This window comes from Salvia splendens, chromosome 8 (genome assembly GCF_004379255.2).
Source record: "Salvia splendens isolate huo1 chromosome 8, SspV2, whole genome shotgun sequence".
In the NCBI taxonomy this organism is placed as follows: Eukaryota; Viridiplantae; Streptophyta; class Magnoliopsida; order Lamiales; family Lamiaceae; genus Salvia; species Salvia splendens.
Genome location: NC_056039.1, coordinates 9,653,429 through 9,675,521, shown reverse-complemented (window position 1 = coordinate 9,675,521; position 22,093 = coordinate 9,653,429). Strand labels below are relative to the sequence as shown.

At 35.7% G+C, this 22,093-nt stretch overlaps 3 protein-coding genes across 3 annotated transcripts; all 3 read right to left on the bottom strand.

Moving 5' to 3' along the window:
- Nucleotides 1–1,649: 1,649 nt before the first annotated feature.
- Nucleotides 1,650–2,513, bottom strand: LOC121743848 (expansin-A8-like). Its single transcript, XM_042137226.1, has 2 exons — nt 2,151–2,513; nt 1,650–1,953 (listed from the first exon to the last, which is right to left on the bottom strand). Exons 1-2 carry the CDS (start codon nt 2,474–2,476, stop codon nt 1,650–1,652), a joined length of 630 nt encoding a protein of 209 aa, XP_041993160.1. The 5' UTR covers nt 2,477–2,513.
- A 2,047-nt stretch (nt 2,514–4,560) lies between these two features.
- LOC121745712 (B3 domain-containing protein At2g24670-like) lies at nt 4,561–5,105 on the bottom strand. The gene is made up of 2 exons (XM_042139684.1): nt 5,085–5,105; nt 4,561–4,920 (listed from the first exon to the last, which is right to left on the bottom strand). Exons 1-2 carry the CDS (start codon nt 5,103–5,105, stop codon nt 4,561–4,563), a joined length of 381 nt encoding a protein of 126 aa, XP_041995618.1.
- A 2,501-nt stretch (nt 5,106–7,606) lies between these two features.
- Nucleotides 7,607–21,178, bottom strand: LOC121743847 (nardilysin-like). The gene is made up of 19 exons (XM_042137225.1): nt 20,717–21,178; nt 20,522–20,597; nt 19,778–19,824; nt 18,307–18,419; nt 17,917–17,990; nt 17,710–17,805; nt 17,494–17,613; nt 16,734–16,967; nt 15,651–15,799; nt 14,731–14,887; nt 13,950–14,102; nt 12,577–12,956; nt 12,327–12,476; nt 11,704–11,886; nt 10,159–10,362; nt 9,948–10,054; nt 9,539–9,692; nt 9,183–9,304; nt 7,607–8,047 (listed from the first exon to the last, which is right to left on the bottom strand). The coding sequence occupies exons 1-19, from the start codon at nt 21,170–21,172 to the stop codon at nt 7,807–7,809; spliced, it is 3,216 nt and encodes a 1,071-aa protein (XP_041993159.1). The 5' UTR covers nt 21,173–21,178; the 3' UTR covers nt 7,607–7,806.
- Between the last annotated feature and the right edge of the window lie 915 nt (nt 21,179–22,093).

Sequence of the window (22,093 nt, the reverse complement as noted above, 5' to 3'; positions counted from 1 at the left end):
CGTAGACACGGTCATGTGAACGAGGTCACATATTAGACGACACTTTAGCCCGAGGGTCGACAAAATTCTTCCCTACACACGCCGCAGCGGAAGTCAAAGCTCAAGTTTGGGAGCCCCTGTTGGAGTACCACCCGCAAGCCGTCATCGGAGAAGACTAGATGCTATCAATACCGAGATGTATGGTTTTGCTTAGGATTGAAGTTAAGGCGTAGTTTAGCTGACCATGAGCTTATCCATAGCTGTCCCGCACCAAGTATTCATGTTGTGTGTGTTAGGTTCCGAAGAGGGCTTGACCCTCATGTAATATCTTCCCCCACTTTCTTTGTTTTTTAAATTTAATATATTGAATCACACAAAAAAATTCACATATTTGTATTTGCAAAAACTGGCTAATAGCACAATAGGGTAAGATAATCGAGTGCAAATCTCTATTAATCATACATTGGGTTACTTTATAATTAAATTAAACAAAAGGCACCACCTTATAACTACTAAATCTAAACATGCTTATTTTTCCTTTTTTTTTTAAAAAGGCAAACATGCTAGTCAGCAGCAGTACCCCATTCCCCAGTTCACATGGCAATTAATTAAATTAAAACTAGTGTACAAATAAATTTGAAGCCTCTTCCAACGTCAAGCGCCCTTTCAACGATGCATTTCATAGTTAGTTTTGAAAATAAACACAACATGGGAAGATATACATAGAAGAATGCGAGGAGAAAATTTGTTGAATCTAGAATTTATATCAATGGATGTATTCAAATTGTGAAGGCAAATTGTTTGTACATATTGATAAATCATACAGTATCGGTATCATAAAATGAAAATTAACTACAAATTAAAAGGATAGGGAAGAACCCAAAACAATAGAATTTGTGCTCGAAATCATATGTCACAATAATGATACATGTCTCGCTCGTATGGCCATTTAACCATTTTGATTATGTAAACATTATACTATCATAACAATCTCGAGTTTGATGACAAAATTACAAGTACTTTAAGTCTCGCCAACAATCGATATTCACCCAATCTCTACCATTAACAATACTGGCAAATCTACATGGTGGGATCAAGATCCATATTTTAAAACTTTATTGGAGTATAATTTTTAAAAATATTACTATGATTTGATTATTTAAATTTTTAGAAGTGAGAATTTGTTCCTTACTAAATTTGTGTCTTGATATTTGCGATTCCTCTCTATTTTAACATCAACATGAAAACTATACTCAATAAAAATGATTTTAAGAGATTTATTAAATTCCTATAAATTGAGTTTCAAATCTATTTTAGTTTGAAAAGAAACCTTGATGAGAAAATTGTGAAAAATATCTTCTTACTTTGAAAAGAAACCTTGATGAGAAAATTGTGAAAAATATCTTCTTACTTCCACAAGTGATGTAACACTTAGATCCATTAAAATCATCTACTGTATGATGAGAGATTCTGAACTAGTAGAATATTTAAAACATTTAAAATAAATTGTATGCTAACAAGTGAATATCCTCTGTCCATACTTGTTGCCCATATAGTCGGAGTTGTTAGTTAGTTCATGCAAATTAAGTGTTGTATTTAGTTACATTAATTAAAACCAGTGACACAAAGGTAAGCAAAATTAAAATTGCCGCAGTTGAATGCTTGAAGTTTTAGAACTGGCCGCCTTCATAAGTTTTACCAAACTCCCAATTAGAAGGGGCGACGTCGTAGCTAGTGATGGTCCTACCATCACTGGCTGTGACCTGAAAGGAGAGGCTCTGACCGTTGAGCACCGAGTTACTCTGCCAATTCTGCCCCAAATTCCTTGACATTGACTGCCACCCTGTTCTCGACCCTTTGATCGAGACTGCATGGATGTCTCCCGCTCCCGCGACATTGGTGATCAAAACCAAGTTGAAGTAAGAGTGTCCGTTCAAAGTGAATCTAATCCCACCTTTCTTTACACAAGGCACCCTGCAATTACAATCATCGTTAGCAATTATTGGAGTGCAAACCAAATCTCGTATCAAGTCCAAAAATAAGTAAAGTTACAAGTAATTTAAGTGATATTTACGTGGCTTTTTGAAAAATGTCCTAAAAATAAAACCATGAGGATTTAACTCAAAGCAGACAATATCATACTAATATTGACTAATGGTGAAAAGGGAGACCTTCTAAAGGTGACAGGGACAATGCCAGCTCTGTACTGGGCGATCTGGAGGAAGGCGGGCTCTGCCATGTCGAAGTGCTGAAGAGGGGGATTGCACCACCCGCCGTTGTCGTTGGGCAATGCAAAGTTTGGAGGGCAGAAGTTGGTGGCGGTCACGGTGATGGTGCCAGGCAAACAGAACCTAGGATCGTTTTTGCTGCATTGCAATTCAAAGCACGCGCCACATGACAACCCGTCATTGAAGAGCGACGTGCTCAGTGCCGCCGTGTTGGTACCATAACCCTGGCTGTACAGATTCCCATACCCACACCCCCCTTCTGCATGCATTCACATTAGTACCACGTGAGATAAGATATGTAGCATAACATTTCTCTTTCATATATTATATCGTGTAATTAGGTGTAAAATCGAACCCATTGTGCCGGATGCATCGCCGCCGCCATAAAAAGTGGCGTGAGCATTTTGCCAGCCTCCGTAATCAGCCTCAACGGGAAGAAGTATGTGATGAATCAGGACAGAATTATTGGTGCAATAACAAACATGTTTATCATGATTTTTTTAAGTTGGAGTGAGCAAAGAAAAGGGTGGACATATATAGATAGTACTACTAGGAGAAGAACACGATGATGCAGGCCAATTTGTTATACTCCTACTCATTTAATGATGCATTTATTATCATTGTATTATTCGATTTTACTATGCATATGATGTGTTCTGAATAATAAAGGGCAAAATATTAATTTGGCAGAGAAATTGTGAATTAGAAAATAGGGCATAAATGGTAATAGTCTGATTGGCTTTGGTTGGGGTGCCACGCACCTACTGCTCTGTGTTGTAGGTCCTCGTCACATGCATCTTTTTTACTACTCGGAATTTAGATTACAACCATATGTTATGTATTTTAATTATCAATGTTTGCTTAAATATAATTTAATTAGTCTTCTCAAAGTATTTTAGTGAATTAATTAATTCCACTTCAGAATCTATGTTACATGAGATACGTTTTAAACTAATACTAGGTCATTGTACTTTTATCAGCTACCTAAAATGGGTTACCAATTTTCATTAGTGTTAAATAAGATGGGATCTTTGTTTAATTTTTTATTATACCATACATTTATTTGTTTTAAAGTAGGCCATTTGTGATTTTTAATAGATGTTATTCTTAATTTCTACATAAGAAGTTTCAAGATTCTAATTCTTCAATGTCTAGAAATATAACTAATACTAGTACTATTGTATACTCTACTCAAAATTAAACGTTGAAACTTAAAGTATATGTATGAACCCGGCCCAAATATGAGGTATTCCTAAATTTATTAATAATAAGAATGCACGTAAATTGCATATATTATATTCCATATATTACAACATTATTATTATTATTATCATTATTATTATCGGTTTATTATGAAAATGGGATGCCTCTATTTTCACGAATATGTCGGTGTTGATTAGTAGTGGACCTGTGGTCATACATATCATGTATTCATGTTAGTTAAACAAACACTTATTTCACTCACAAAATATATTATGTCACGCGACTTACGCAGTGCAACTTTTGGATTTTATGCTAAAATCACGGAATTAATTCATATCCACATTATATGAAACTATTAAAATCACTTCTGTCGGCATAAAACATAAAGTAGGAACATACTTTTACTAGTATTATGAAAGCGCCATATCAATCTTATGATGTTTTCACATAGCACGGAAATTTTATTTTTATTACAACGAAGAAAAATAAAACAAAATTCGCATTTTATTTTCTTATATCAACTTATACAAATATATCATAATGAAAGGAATATAGGAGTCTGTCACAATGTATGTGACCAAACATGTCATCCATTTCCTATAGCATAGAGTATAACCAGGGACAGTAGGTACAGTATATATTACCGAAACCACCATACCGTATACCTTACAGAAAGTTCGGTATGTGAAAAAATCATACATTTATTTTACCAAAATTTTCAGTGTACTGAACAGTTCGATATGCCTTATTTTCGGTATGGCGAAATTCCATACCGATACCGTACTTCGTTTTCGGTATACCATACTTTTGCGGTATACCTCACTTTCAACATCAATGAAAATAGATAATTTGAGTTTTTAGAATATTATTTATATTTTATTTATAATTATATTTATATTTCACAATATATTTTATAATTTAAAATATATAAAATATATTTTATATATAATTATAGGTCCATGATCAATTGAGATTTTTTAGGCTAATTGAGAAATGAGATGCAATATTAGCCACTCATTTTTATTAAATGAGTGGTCCAGAATTTGCCACATGAAAAATATTTTTAGATTAATTAATTATAAAAGGGCGGAATGGTAATTTCACGTTTAAAATGGGTTGTTCAGCTTGTGTTCTCCCTCTCCTTCCCAAATCACCGACGCAGATCCACGACCCTCACGTCCACGCGGCCCTTCCTCCTCGCCCTGAGGCGGCGCCGCTCCTCCTCCGTCAGGAAGCCGTCGCTGATCTGGCTCGCCGGGATCGAGAGGCGGTTGTGGTTTTTGCTCACGTCGGTGCGGAACAGCTCCTTCTGAATCACCAACGTCGCCGGCGCCGTCAGCTCCTTCCCGCGCGCCATCTCCTCGATCGCCCTCCTGAATTCCTCCGGCAGCTGCGGCGGCAGCGGCCGATCATGTTCCTGATGCGGCGAATTTTGCCTTATACTCCTCGGCGGCGCTAATTTGGATTGCGCGCTGCGCGGCGGCGGCGAGTACGTCGAATTTGTGGCCTTCTATTGTGAACAACAGAACAAGTCTTCCACATCTTTCAATGTTAAATCCCTAAATCCCATGAAAATCTATCTCTGCGGCGTTTCTCGGATGTTGTTTATTTGTTGAAAATCTGCGGCATTGGCTGTTGGTTTTTGGGTGAACAAATTTGCTGTTGACATTATACTGAAACTTCAGTTGTAGACATTGCTGTTGACATGTTGAAATGTAGGAGATGCTGGTTTGTTGACATTGTGAATTGAAGATGAAAATTTAGGATGACATTTTGTAGGTGCCTTTGGAGGTCTGTTGACATATTGACATTTGCGTTGCTAGTGACATTTCTCTGAAATTTATGAATACATTATGGGATGTTTTTTGCTGACATTTGTGGAATTAGCATGAGAACATACCTTGAGCTTCGTAAGACATATCCATAAAATACCAATTTGGTAGATGAGATTGTATAAAATATTGACATGTCATGTCAACTACGGTACATATCGTGTCAACTACACGTACAAGCCATGTCAACTGTGTTACAAGTCATGTCAACTACAAGTACAACCATGTCAACTGCACATAGAAACCATGTCAACAACAATTATAAGTCATGTCAACTAGACATACAAGCCATGTCAACAATCCGACACATTAAAACACGAAATGACACTTATACCCCCGTGTTGACATAATGTGATAGCTGTTGACATGTCGTTAATCTTGTGGATTAGTGGCTGAGATTGCATCTCATTTCTCAATTAAGCTAAAAAATCTCAACCTAACAGGACCCTATAATTATATTTATATTTTACTGTATATATCTTAATTTACTGTATATACCGAATTTCGATATGCAACGGTATATCGAAATCATCACACTCAAAGAGAGCCATGACGCAAACCAATGGTCAACAATTCAAGATTCAATGAAGTGCATGTTGGACTGATTACAAGAAATGTAGCCAAAAAAATATAAAGATGTATAACATGATTTATTCATGAAGTTGAACTCTATAATTACACAAATAATTTAATTATATGCAACTGGGCCAAAATTTGAAGAATATATGAACTGTTTGGTAAAGAATAAGGAGATGTAAATGTATTAATTGATTTTGATATTCTTTTCTTCTACCCATTATAGTTTCGTTCCAGTTTATTTCTTCATAGTTTATTTTCTTGTAGTTTTATTTTACCTTATATTTTAGATTTTTTTATCTACATAAAAGCCTTATTATTGAATAAAAAAGAGAACTTTTATCAGTAATGTTTTTTTGAGTTATCTCTCATGAGTTCTCTCTTAAAACAACTTTTATTTGACTTACCAAACGAACTTTCAAACTTGTTTATGGCGTCAATCATTCCATCCATGACTTATAAGATGGTTCCTCAATCCCGTTTGTGGAGTCATTCATCCACACAAATCCAAACATCTGCCGCATTTCAGGTTGATCCATCGTCAATCTCAAATCAAGAATGAGGATTATATCAAGCCACTCAGAAGGATGGATCGGGAGAGGACAACCAACCCGGCTGCCTTAAGCTCTTTGGAGCCCATACTTAAGCCACTCAAATGGGTACCTCAAGGAGAGACCCCTACCGAGTAAGGCTGGGGTGTTGGAATAGCGAGGGTAAGGAGACTCACCAATCATCTAACTCATAACACTCATATTCTATTATAAAATTAATATATAAAAGTGGAGTCCATTTTCCACTAACTCATTTTCCATTTTTATTCACAACTTCAAATAATTTCTTAAAAATTGTGTCGAGTCAAAATGAGACTATAAATGACGGATGGAGTATACTTTTATGCAAACACGCTATTAATTAGTGAATGTAAGGGGCTTGGATCCCCTGCTGTGGCTCCAAGCACGGCAGGAGTATGTTGTATGTAACAACAACCTCTGATGTGCTTGGAGCCACAATAGGGAATCCAAACCCGAATGTAAGAGGTAGAAGAAGCATTCATTCTAAGAACGATTTTCACGTTCTTCACCTCCAATATATGTCAAATATCAATGGGCGTAGATATGCTGACGCTTTATATCATAGAAATGTTTTTCTCTAGAATTCATTTGGTTTACACCAATTATATCGGAGACAAATATAGTTTTGTTTGGAAGAATGAAAGTGAGGCATGATCAATTATATTTTTAGTTTTGACCTACCATGTTATCACTTCACATGCCACACGTTTTTCAGTCACCTAACGACAACACCACATTTCGTGCCATGTAATTTTATGTATGAACTTCGTTGCAAGACATATGGCAGATGCATTAAAAATATAGGACCTACTCATTTTAACTAAAAACAATACGTACACATAGGACCTACTCTTACACGCATTTTAAAATCTATCTTATGAATTACTCCATATCTCACAAAAAAAATGGCACACTTGACTAGTGGCACGGGATTTGATATTTTAGGAGATATAATTTTATATATTAAGTGGAGAAAGAAAATATTATATTTAAATTAATATAAAAGATATTTTTTTTCCAATAAATGAAATGTAACATTTTTTATGGGACAAACTAAAAAGAAAAATTTGACATCTATGGTAGGCCAGAGGGGATTCTTACTGAGCTTTTAATCATGTAAGATCTTATGGCTCATATAAATAGCTCATCATATAGAACAGAACTAGTCTCTTCTTTTGGCAACATAAAACAATCAAATGTAATCATAACCTAACAATTTTTGGCAAAAAAATTTAAATATTGCTGTATAATCATAAATGACAACCCAATCATCATAGCACAAACTTTCAATCTTTATACTAAGTTTGGTAAACTACATGTAACTCACCTTTGTTTGATGATCAACAATCATCTCATATGTTGATCGTTTTTATTGGTCGAGGCAAAATTTTAAAATGTTCAACGCTGATTTTTTTTTCAGCAGAGGCTCGGATAATATTGAGACAACTTCTTAAATTCTTCGAGGTCTTTAATTACCTGAGCTCCAGTTTGTGTATCTGCATCCTTCTGATCAGTGTTGCAGCCCCACACATGGATTGCAAGCCTCCGACACTTGGGTGAGGGTTGTCTTAAATAAGTGCGATACCACTCGATGATATCTTCCTTCTTGATGTCCTTCAGTTCCTCGGCTTCATTTTCGGACAAGTCGAACATATACCTGAGAGCCAATGGCAGAGGTCGTTAATGCAGTTGATATTCCCTAGTGCTTTCAAACTATGATGTTCACGCATATCCTAGTAATGAAGCTTGATTCTTGATCGAAATGAGATACTCCCTCCGTCCTAAAAAAATATGCACTTTGGGCTCGGCACGGGTTTTAATGCAAAATTGGTAAAGTAAGAGAGAGGTAGAGAGAAAAGACAATTAAAGTGTTGTTAGTGTAGAATGGTCTCACCTCATTAGAGAGAAAAGAGTTTCCAAAATTAAAAAGTGCATATTCTTGTGGGACGGACTAAAAAGGAAAGAGTGCATATCCAGGCTAGGTTAGCCGAAAGATGGTTATCGGTTCAAGAATGTAAGGTGCCCCTGTTTTTTCAGGGTAAGAAGGGGTAGAGAAAATGCCTCGAGCCGATGTTCGAGCACCAGACGGAGGGAGTACTATCTATATGACATGCAGATAAGGATATTCAGCATATAAACTAAACTTTTTAAGCATGAAAAGAATATGTGCGGAAACACCATAAAAAATTGACGCAAATGAGTCTAAATTGACAATTCAATCAAACCTCCATCTCAAACTGACATTAACATCAGTCTACAGGCTACAGCATGCATCCAGGATCCCTACTATCACATTCAGGATGCAGCAAACCATCAATAGACTAAAAAGGTCTCATGGTTGGATAGCCAGAGCTTTTGCAGCCCCATGTCATACACAACGTCAAAAATCCTAACTTCAAATCATGCAAGGGCAAACACCTGCAAAAGCCCAGACCACCAACTTTTTCGTCCAACAATCAATAGTTAAAGCGAAGGTATTGTTGGAAGGCCCCCACATTTTCTAACTGTACATATTTCTTGATATCCCCACTGGCGGGAAATGTCACGCACTGATGCACACATTTGTATGTGACTTTTTCGAACCCACATCCGATGAGAATACCAAAGTATAGTGGTGATATTAGAAAGTTCTTGACATGGGCTTTTTGGATAGTACATTCAAAATTGGCAATTGGGTGTTGCACAAAAAAAAGTGATACAATAATGTTCAAGATTCAGTTGGTCACCCACTCAAGCATTTCACTTCACTACCTTGAGATGCACAGTAATTTCTGCAGGATGTAATGGGTTACCTTTTATCGACTATTTGACCCCAATAACGGTTTGTTTCATATGAAAGAGATGGATCCTTTTCAAGAAGCTTCCCCATTAAACCATTTCTATAATTCTCGAAGGAATCATGGTCAAGTCCATTCTGCAACATAAGCAACATTAAAAGAAACATGTTCTCGATAAGTAAGCCTTAAGAGTAAAATACATCAGATGCAGATTTTAAATTGTTAAGGAGACATGGAAATGATAGTTAGATAGGAAAGATGCACCATAAAATCCAAATAATATGTTCTGTGTCTTCTCAAGGAAACTTTTGAAGTCCATGTATTGTTGTCTAAATCAGCGTTAGACTAAGAATTTATGGCTGGTTACTTACCAACAACTCTTCTAAGCTGTTTATGAAGTTCTCGATCCTCCCTTGCAAGTGGACAGGATCATACTCCGAAGACTGAACACGAAAACAAAACCCTAGAATGCGGTATGTTACTCGAGGGCTACAGTCAACAACATAACCAAGTTGTTCCTTCGTTCTGTATAAACAATAATAAATTAAGTTATTGCCCGAGGCAGCTGAGACTGCTAGTGAATCCTTTTGCAAGTGTATTTTTGCGTGATTGACATGTGCAAGTATTGTTGTTGTCGTGGGTGCTGGGGTTTGGGATGGGGCAAAACTGTTGCATGTTATTCAAATTTTTTTGCCAATAATGAGTGGAGGTATACAGTATTACAATTTACAACTATCATATTCATACTACTTGTTATATGTTCAGTCCAACTTTACATACCTGAGTTGATTAAAAAGTGGTTCTTCAACTATTTCGTCAAAAAGGTCTGTGAGTGCTTTTAATTTAATCAATGTTGTTCCTTCTTCGGGTTCAATCTGGAAATAAAGCTGCAAAATACAAAAGAAAGGAAGGAAATAAAATGAGAAACCGTAAGTATTAAGCAGCCATTAACAGTATATAACAAAGCTTACTCAAGTTGCTTTTACGTTACCTCGACCACGGAGTTTGTTTCTAGCTTGTTTTTCACTTTGACATATCTAACAAGGTCGGCACTTGAAGGAAGGCACATCACAGTCTCCTTATGCCTAAAATCATACGGAAGTGGCTGCGCAAAGAAATTGCCTTTGAATATCTCTGATAATCGATGAGCTTCCTCTTCCAGCAAATTTCCATGGCAAAGACCCTCGATATATAGCTGCAAAAAAAAAGCAAAAAGAATTGAGCATAGACAACTTAAGTGGATCACCACTTTGAGGAAAAACAATTGCATGCACAAATTACAAAAAATGCTGTAAGTGTTCTCAATCTAAATTCTCAGTCCTTAGGAGTGTCAATCACGCTCTTAATATTTAATCAGTGCATTTGTTCCATGTAACCCGAGAGGCAAGAAGGGAAAGAAGATTATGGTTTTAAAATCAGTGCATTTGTTCCATGTAACCCGAGAGGCAAGAACTGAACTCAAGCTATATTGTTAACAATAAAGAGAATTCTAATTGCCACACCCACCAAATTTTAATTTCCCAGTGACGGTAGTTTAGGTTCCATGTGATGCTGGTATTTATGACGTGACTCAAGTGAGTCAACAGAGTAACATCTCAGCTGTCAGCTGGCCTTATTTCCTTTATACTACACTTATAATTCAAATTTTATCTCCAAAAATCTCATTACAGTACATCAGTTGCTTAAGAAAAACACCTAAAATAAGTACTCTTTTGACTTAACTAACACTGTCAGCTTACTAACATGTTTGCAGATATAGAGGATAGGTCAAATCTAATTGGCTTTAAAATACACGCAGAATGCATTGTGTACTTTTGAGTATATGAGTTCTCATACACAGTTATCATAATGCAAGAATATTGTTGAGCAAAACTGGAGAAAGGTACGGTGAGGCAATAAATTGTAATGAGGCTTGATTTGCATAAAAACACCGTCAAGCAAAAAAGACCAAGCACAGGAGTAAATTGTTTTTCACAGTTACCAATGTACTATATATACAACTGAAAGTCTGAAATACACCCACACCAACACACACATATATATACATACTGGCTCTCTTTTCTTTAACAATCATATCCAAGGATTCTGGACTTGATTTCTCCTAATTGTTTATTAGGATTATGTTCCTTCTCTCCTGGTTCACCGTCTGAAGTTAAACATTTCAGGTGTTGGATTTGCATCAAGTGAACCCATTTATGTTAGCACAGATGGTTTCCAGAGAAGCATACAAAGGACCAAGTTTCCAAGAGCATTTAAACTTATGATGTTCTTAGCACTGCTTAGATTATTGTTGTTATAATCAATTCCAATCTAGTAATGAAACGATGATTCCCAATTGAATGTCTCAAATTATAGATTTTAGTCTTCCTATACTGTGGAAAATAAAACTCTTTTAAGTCATTCAAAAAACTTCTGAACCTCAGTAGGGTTGAACAAGGTCCCAAATATTTCCCCAATTTGCATATAAAATCCATGGTACCAAATCCAAGTCATTTACTCAGATAGAGTTATGCAACTATCATAACTTGTTACCAACCTGGGAAAGAAGTTCAGGAACAAAAGCCCTCAAATCTGCTATAGACAAGTCATTTAACAAGCACAACTTTTCATCTGCATCCCAGAAACTTTGACATAAAACTTGCAATCTTAAATAGGAAGCATGACTTAGAGGCTTCATGTTAGTGTTTCTCAAAGATCTCTCCATATCTTCTTTAACAACCTGTTACAAAGCTGATGTAAGCTTGCATATAAAATCCGAAGATGATATAGAAAATTTACAGTAGCTAAAATTTCAGGATATCACTTATGTATAGACTATAGAGGATGAAATGGTGTCCCTTTTGGAGATCAACGTACTGGACCTTCCTTTGTAAGAGGGAGAGATCTCACATTCAATCTCCACTGCCATCCACTCCCCAAGACTTTAAATTAAAATTAAAGTAAAAAGAGGATGAAGTGTTGTTTATATGGGACATATATAATGAGAAACATGAGAGAGTACATATTAATCAAAATTATCCATCCTTAGCATAGCATATAACTTCTTTTCAATTAAAAATAAGTCTTAAGATCTGTCTCAGCATTTCAAATACAAGAGTAGGATGTTATTTTCTTTTTTACCGGTTCATCTTTCTTCAAAAAAGTAAATATAGTACGTACCCTGAAGCGGTCATCCTTTGGCAAGAATGACTTAACTGTTGCCAGAACTTTCGACAAGAGAACTGAAAGCTTGTCATTAAAACCATAAAGCTTCAGCTCTAGCTTATCGCCATAAAGAGAAACAGAGCTCTCCAATTTTGCAACACTAGCCTGAAATAAAGTAATTAAGCCTTCTAATTATTTATTAGACCAACAATTTACAACAGAGAAACCAAAACAACATATCATTAGAAAGAGCAAAAGAAAGGACCTGGTATATAATCTCATTAAGCTCATCTTTGAGGAGCAATATGAATAACTCGGTCAATAAAGCGTTCCTCATATTACTGCATCCTCCTTTTAAGGTGATGCGGAAATATGTATTAGCACGAGGAAGTTTAAAAGTCTGGTCAGCCTTATACCACAACTTCATATAAGGTTCGTCAAGTATACATCTTGGAGATGCAGAATCTGTTGATTGGCAAGATTCCTTCTCAACACGTAGGGAAAAATCACATGGAATGAAGTCATTCTTTGAGGGTAGATGCAAGGAGGAATCTATTTTTGGAGGATCCTTCCATAGCTCCATCAAATGAAGTGGAATATCTTCCTCGAGATATCGGGATCCAAACCATGGCTCTTGTTGGATATCTGAAATCCAGCAGAAAAGTTAAGGAGAGCAACTTTTCCAGTAAAAAGTTGACATCAACAAAGTGATACTTGATCCATGTGCGTTGTTAAGAAAACATATACTACCTCCATCCAAGAAATATAGTCTTCTTTTTCCATTTTGGACCGTCCAACAAAATTAATATCTATGTATTTATAGTAAGTTTTTCTCTCTAATGAGGTGGGTCCCATTTTTCACTAACAACATTTCAACCACCTTTTCTCTCTGACTCTCTTACTTAACCAATTTTGCATTATAACTCATGTCGTCCACATCCAAGACTATTTTTTTGTAGACAGAGGTTGTATGATTTATCGAAGGTATACCCTTTTAGCAATTTCTGACATGACATGGATGTGAAACAATTATATGTATAGTGTGAGCTGAAAATAGCAGCAGAATGTAAAAATAGGTAATTCAATTTAATGTCACACGCCAAAGTCTATGCCCTAGGTCAATTAACTGATGAGCATCAATAACAAAGATATGAAGAAGTAAATCACATTCACAAAGCTTATGACAAGATATTTAATGTGAACTAGACCATTTATTGCTTGATTTACAGAAGTAGCTTACTTTCTCCTATACACTGGCTCAGTCCATCAGTGTTAGCATTTCTTTCTAATGACAATTTAAAACCAAATCAATATAAAATTAGTATGACAGAAGCAGCAATCCATATTCATCTACTTTGTCGATAAATCTACTTAAATCAACAATTAAGGGAGATTTTTGAGCTTGATAAGGTTCTATTGTCAAACCACTGGAGATTTAGAGTGATAGATGCAATTTCACACAGGTCAAACAACCACCTTGATCCGCCCAATGCCTTATCCATCAACTTCCTAGAATCACCATGACTTTTTGTTTTCAACTATATGTGTGTGTTTATATACACAACTATTTCAGGAAACACAAAGCCTAATCAAATATCAAAACTAATACAGCAACAATAATGTATACGAGATTACTACCATGCGACTTCTTCAAAGACTTGGTCAGAATATCAGCTCTCATGTTTCCAGGATTGAAGAATTCCAGAATATATTTTATCATCTCAGCATCCCAGACTTCATATGCGTAGTCACCATAGATAACATGCTCAGGAGGAAAGACAAGCAAATTCGCTGCAATAATATATGCCATCAGTTTATCATCCCTCAGTTAAACAATCAAAAAAGCCAAAAATAATCTATTTTGGTAAACCTGAACAGAACAAATAAAAATTTTCATTGAGAACTGATACCATCCATGTTTTCATGGCATCAAATTGGAATCTTTTTCAAAATATAACTCCTCCACGTGGCAAATCACATGCATTTCAACTCAATTGAGCATAGCAAATAAGTACGGTTTAAGTATTTAGCAACTTCAGGACAGAATATACAGGATACTTTATCCTAATAAAACTAAAGCATTCAGCATTCAGCATTTCAGCATTATATGTTAAAGCATCCTTAATACCTAACAGCTCTTGTGTGTGTACCAAGAGGAAGGCGCAGAAGGCTGCAGCATATGTTAATTCTGTTATTCCAGTTTATCGTTGGCTAGGCTTGGTTATGTCTTGGATCATGGGTCAACTTTATGAATAAAGCATAGTATTCCTAGTTGATAGATGGTGGTCTTTGATATTTATTTTTTATTAGCAGCCAACTGCTGAGCAGGAATTTCATAGTATACCAATCAAATACCATGCTAGAGGGACAATGTAAACATAAAACTCTAGAAACTACATTTATTATAAACATTAAATACCAGCAAGTTCTGCAGCATAATCATCTTGAGGTTGCTCCTCTGCAAATCTGAACTCCATATGTCCAATATCTTGGAGTTCTTTAAATATCCATTCTTGAGGAGAATCTTGATGCAACAGTTTGATATATTGATAGATGAACCCAATGATTTCGAAGATCTACATCATAGACATCAAAAGAAAATACTAAACGGCAAGCAGTTTCCAGGACTAGGACAGATTATGAAAAACAAAAGGCATTGTAAAGACAATACTAGAGAGCATAAGAACATCATGAGATGCAACAGGTTTATACTAAAAAATAAATAAGCTCTTTGGATATTTTAAATATAAATAGGAGATGATCAAATAAAAACTTTCTCCTTGTACTTAAAACCAATTTGGACCATTGATCTGTGTGTGACGAACAGTAGTAATACTAATAAAAAGAAGCATTATTGTAGTAATACATAAAAAGCATTAACACCAAAGAAGCATTTTTTGTATGGTAAAGAAGCATCGGCATAAAGGAACCATTATTGTATGGGCAAAGAAGCATGGTTCATAGTCTCTATAGGAGGTGCCCCAATTGAAATATTTGAAACAAATCCAATTAACAGTTACAATTACAACTATATTATCATAGAATACCTATTGCTCCATTTAACAAGAATGGTTGTCTACTTTTAAGTAGAAATGGAGAGGGAGGAAGTGGTGCAGTTAACAAGGGTACTTACGAAAAAAATGACTATATTCTGAAGGAGGATATTTTTAACTTTTTGTCCTTTCTTATTGCAATTTTCGAAAGACGAAACACACAAAATTATGGATATTAGGATATAATCATATAATTCAAAACTGTTCCATTTCAAGAAAACATATTCGTTAACTTGTATTTTTCTGAATCATTTTTCATTGCAAAAAGTAGGGAAAAATAAATTACATTCTCCAGGCCGTCGTCCGTGAGGTGTATAGACATGCCAAAGATGTATGCTATGGAGGAGCGATGCATCCCTTCGTCACTAACACCAGCAGATATAGAAGTTACCCAGCCTCTAGCTTTCAAGAGAAAATGTATGCTTCCTCTGCCCTCTGCAATCATGTTATTAGTACCCTAACATGTCAGAACATAATGCCCAACCATAAGAATATTAATGCATTAATAAGCAATAGGTGGACTCACAAACTAGGGAATGAACAATCTATGTACACAAAATAACAAGCCTCAGCAATTCACAATCTCTTGGTCTTTGCATATCGAGATAGATATGCAATAATAAAACGCTAACAACTTGTATACCACCTGATTTACTAAATTCCATCGAAAGGTAAGACCATCCCATTGGCTGAGAGGCTATACGTAAAGTCAATGAAAGAGGAGAGATGACAAACATGACAAGGCAGTCAAAAAGGTCTAAATAAGGCGACCCATGTAGTAAGAAAGATCAGGGGACGACATCCTCAATAGAAAGCCATGCGAGATTCCTTGAAACTACATGTGCTGTGCACAAAATTTTATTCACCGTCTCTGCTCAGTTCTCACATCTTCAGGTTATTTTGTTTCAATAAGTCAAACCCTGACCAATAATCTACATCTCTACTGTCTTTCAAAGACAAGGTAGCAACTTCAGTTGTCAATTAAGTAAATTACTACTCCTGCAGTGCCCTATTTGAAGCTATTAACATGCGGATCTCATCAATATTATAAATTAAGAAATTTCAAGGTCAGGAAATAAAAGAGTTCGAGATTGGTTGGTTAATGGAAACTTTACAGGCATGCTGCAACCAAAAAGAAAAGAGTAAATGGAAAAAAGTAACTGTTGACAAAAAGAACAACTTGCATCATCAAAATAGTATCAAGCTGCTTCATTTTTAGAGTGTACGAGTACAAACATTTTATTCATATCAAGAATTCAAGGGACTCAAACTGAAATATACAAAACAAAGGTCATGAAAAGTCATCATTTCTTACTCTTAAAGAGCAAAAATCAACCATAATAAGGTAGACAGCAGAAGACCATCTTACCATGTCCAAGCAGATGGGCAAGGTAATCTTCAGCTTTCTTCATGTAATCTTTCCTCAATGAAGGCAATATCCAGGATAAATCAAGGACATGAACGTCTTTAACTGCCTCCAACCAGTAAAGTTTGCCAGTTCTCCAAATAGAAATATCTAAACCCATCTCTGGCTTAGCCTGAAGACCTTTCTTAACACTGCTAAATAACTCAACGACCCAACTTTCAAGTTCTTCAAGGGGCTCTGCAGGAAATAGATATAATAGTTAAAAGAAGATAACAGGCACTTAATTCTCACACAAGATTCTGCTTCCATAATATCAAATGAAAATGCTTTGTAGTCCATAGCCAAGTGCCAACATAGTCAAGGACTCAAGCCCTCCTTAAATTCCATCATGGTACTAAGAATCCAAAATAAACCCTTACTGATCAACACATCTACAAATTTCACAATCACATCATTCTCATCGGTATAAAGCAAAGATCATATGCTGATCCCATTTGATTCAAACAGGGGACTCATTCCCCCCCCCCCCACCACCACAAATACTGTTTTATTAGCATTTCTCAATTAGTTCTTAGATACACGAGTTTTAACCATTTCAAAAATAGTTGTATGATATTATTCTCACAGAAAAATATAAAACCATTCAAGTAACAGGAAAGTGCAAAACTGCAAGTTAATACAACAGTATATTGTCAACACCTTGACAAACAGCATATCACCCACATAAATTGCAGTTAATGTGAAACAAAATGAGAAAACTTACCTCCACCAATGACTACTAGTTTCATTGATCCACCATGGTAACTATCATGGTATAGTTTCAGAATACGTTCTCTTAAATCAACACCTTTCTCCACGGCATCAGCCAAGCTCTTCTTACTCCCTAAAAAGATTGAACTGGGAATTCTATCAACCAATATATAACCACAAAGAAAGCTTAGTGCAGAGTAAAATGACAACTAATAGCATGTGAACATACCCCAAAAGAACCGATTGAAAGGATGACCAGGGGCTGATGTATGGCATTGCAGTTGTTGCAAGCGGCATGAATCATTTTGTAAAACTTGATTAAATTCTGCAACAAATTAACTGATTAAAACAACACGAATTGAGCTTCAAAGGAAGATAAAGAAGTCAATGGAATTGTGAGTAAGAATCATTTTCAGGATACAAGATATGCACCAACCTGAATCTACAGCTAACACTTCTCTTTCCATGGCTTCAGCTTTTACCAAAGGAGAAGAAAAGAACTGAGAAAACCTGAAAATCAAACAAAACAAGAACAATCATACTGTCAATCTTCGTTAACCACCATACCAAAGGAGAAACTTAATTATGCCTCATAGATGTGATGATCAGTAACCCTCTTATAGGTTATTAAATGTGCAATGTAGAATTTTTAAGCAAATAAACTGCACTATTTTAGAAGTATCTTCTACTTCAATGAATATAAATGAGGAAAGATAATGGGAAACAATTGATGATCCATCCTATCCACTACATAAAAGAAGACTAGTCTGTCTTGTTCAAGGAAAACCAAGAAACATGTAATAGTGCAAGAGCCCTTGAAGTTTACCTTGTCAAAGCACCCTTAAGAAACTCCCTCTTGACCTCAAAATGATAGCAGGTATGCTCAGTCTCTGTATACGCATTTGATGAGCCTCCATGCTTAGACAAGTAACTATCATACTAGACAAGAGAAGAGTCAATTGAGAAGCTAATTTTTTGTCTTGAGTACATAAGAAGAGACCAAAGATCCCATTTGTTAATAAAAAGGTATTGATTGATACATAACAGAAAAAATCCCAAAAAATGTTCCACGCTACAAATGGCTTAGAATAGTAAGTTAATATGTACGCTCATGATGATTTAAAAAGGCTTCGAATAGTGAGTAGTGGTAGAACCCAAAGTTGGTAACATGTCATCTTTTGAGAATTCATATGAAATGTTGTCACTATAATTTTTGCTAAAAACAGTTATGTCGTATTTCTTGGTGAACAAAACTAAAGGACTAAGACAAACCAATAATTTATTCATGTGTTCCATACCATTATCTCAACGAGTTTACCCTGTGGTGGAGCCAGACCTTTTACGATGGGGTCCCGGGGCCTAAGACAACATTTCATAGCCTACTTAATTACATGTCTTTTGAAATGAATACAAATATTAAAATCAACTTATAGAAATTTAACAAATCTCTAAAAATCATATTTTTATTATACTTTAATGATATTAACCATAGAACAAAGATATAGAAATGAATTAGTCATAGGTTTAAAGCTCAGACATGGAAAACTTCATTAACTGTCAAATTTAACTAATTGAATAATAATACAGTATATTTTTACAAATTACAATCTTAGCTTAAAATCACTAAACTGGCAATAAAAAATTTAACAAATTAAATAATAATACTTTTTTACAAATTATAATTTTAATTTAATCTTAACCCTCACCACACCACATTGCTCTGCCCCTGAGTTACCTATGTTTCTATTTAGCAAACAAGCTACACATAGTCCTCTACTCGATCTATTCCACCTGCTGGAATATGTGGAGCTGAATGAAGAGAGCCGTAGGTCAGGGGCAAAGGAAGGTCTGAACCATATAAAGCATTTTAAGAGGACATTTTCAGAAAGAAAATGGAGGTAATTTGAGCAGAAGAGAGAAGGCCATGTGGAACAGATTTTGTTTTCGGATACAGTATCTGAGGTGGCTAGGGTCAGGAACAGCTACAGTTGTCAAATGATCAGTTTTCATACAACTAGTTACCTGAACAATTCAAAATCCTCTTTTATGATAGTGAAAATAGCAACCAAATGGATTAGCAATTGAGGAAGACCTGGATCACAAATTCACAATGGTATGCAAAAAAGCATAGCAAATTACTGGAAAGTGGTCCTCGAAATGCATGCCTAAGGTTTCAGGCTTTGCTTTACTTTCCTTTGCCTAATTGAGAGGTATGTGGGAGGTTCAACAACTACGAATTGCAAAACTTTTTATCCAACATGTAAAGTCACTTATAAGGTAAAATTCAATTCACAAACCTCATTTTCATCTGGAAAATCGGTACTCCCCATGAAAAGCATGTGCTCTGCAATAAAACATGAGAAATAAGTTTCTCCTATTTGCCGCTCTAGTTATGCCCAGTTAATAAATTGTTCTAATCTATGCTAAAAAAAGAACCCTTTACACAACCATCGTCAGTCCATGCACTAGATTAAGAAGTACAGATTGTGACCTTACTTTACTCATACCATTTTTGCTTTTCCCTAAATCCATCTTAGAACTCTCCAAATATACATTATTTGAAAATCTATGTGGAAACCTGTACAACTGTACTTTTATTTCCATCCAGTATAAAACAAGAGCATGACTCACATCACATGATATTACAAGCATAAATTTAAGGACATCGGTTAACTGACTTCTAGAGTAGAGATTGAAATATAAAGTAGAGTGAAGGGTCATGTTCTAAAAGGAAAGTGTTAGTATATTTTTGGGGATACCAAAAAACTGAACTATACGTTTTTTGGGTGGAGGTAGTAGTTATTGCTATTATAAGCATTTTACTAGCTTTGAATTTGCCATCTACTGCTTTCTTTTCAGTTACTACCACTTTCTTTTCAGTTACTACCACTTTCCCAACAGTATCCTATCTGAATAAGTTAAAGGTTCAAAAGGGTAAGCTGTCAATCTTACAATCAGTTATCATATCAAAACCAATGTATTATTTGCTTAACTATCCTTCCTAAGAATCAATTCAAATGCACAGAATTGCGAAAAGCAACCTAGAAAGTGCGCCAGCCCCTGTGCTTCATAAGGATCCGAAAAACTCCCAATGCCTACACACATTGCCGCCGCTGCCTGCAAACAAACAATCAAAAGACAATTAAACCTTCACTAGACCAGCAACGATACAAGCCGATAAGTAAAACTGCAACATTTCAGATTCCAATTCGAAACCATCCATTACAAAAACTGACCTTCTTCTGCGTTGGGCCTTTCTTCACTTCCTCAGTTTCATCATCCTCGTCATCATCCTCATCGCTACCTTCTTCTTCTTCTTCGGAGTACTCATCATCTTCTTCGTCATCCTCATCCTCCTCTTCATCTTCGTCTTCCGTTTTTCCGTCTCCAGAGGGTTCGCCTGAGTAAATCTCGGGGTCGTGGACGAGCAGCGCGCAGAGACCGTTAGGCAGCTGTATGAATCTGTAGAGGCGTCGGTCAGTTGGGGACTTGACGATGACATCGTCGGAGGAGATAGCGCAGGTTCCGACCGCCATTGCACGGAGAGGCGGTGAGAGAGGGATTGAGAGTGGGGAGAAATTGAATCTAGGGGAATTCGCAGTGATGAATTTTCTGAAAAGGTAACTGCGGCAGCGATTTTGGGAGTTTATATAGAGGCGTGTGGTGATGGGAGCAGCGGAGCAGAAGAGCATCGCCTCTCAAACAATTCTATTGTGGTGTACAAATCCATTTTATTTCTCTTTTTTTTATTTTTCTTTTTTTCTTAATATATACTGCAGTAGTAATTTTATAGAAATAAAATTTATAATTTCTGCTTTTGTCATTTTGCACAGTAACTATTTTATTTAAGGGCATTCATAACGCAGCTCATCGTTGTCTCGAGCTCGTCTCGCAACGATGACGGATGGCGTCGCGGATGAAAAATCATGTCTCGTCCCGTGGAGTGTTTCCTTCAAGAGAGAAAGATGCGAGCCATCTCATCTAAATGACACATTCCTATAGGGCGGTGAAGCTCACTCGCCCCTTTGCGAGTTCATGAATAATGGAAGAAAGATATGGATAAGAGAAGTTGAGGATGACCTAATAGTATATGGCTCCTTTTGATACCACAAAACTGAATATATAAATAAAATTAAAATTTTCAATTTTGAATTCAATTCAATTTTAAATCTCTCAATTTCATAATTTGAATTTTAGTATATCAAAATTTTAATTGAATTGTTAGTCCAATTTTCAAATAAACACGGACCTATTTACAAAATAGCCTCTCATGAGGAGTCCGTAAAAGTCCATTTTTTTTATAAAAACAATGGCTCAATCAACAAGAAATTCTAAAGCTTAATAATTTTAGCAGATTTTAAATGCAACTGATGAAAAGGTTTGTGTACTTAGCAGGCATGAAGCAAAATATTGTGGATTAAAATGAAGCTGTGACTGCTGAAATGAGATAGCTCATAGCTTTGACCGTTCGCACAGTTGGAGTATAATTCTCGATGTAATTATCTTGTTTATTGAACTATATTTATATCGTGGAAAATTCACAAAGTTTATAAAATTCCAATCAATATCACAAAATATGCAACAATAAAATAATATATATGAATATAATTGGT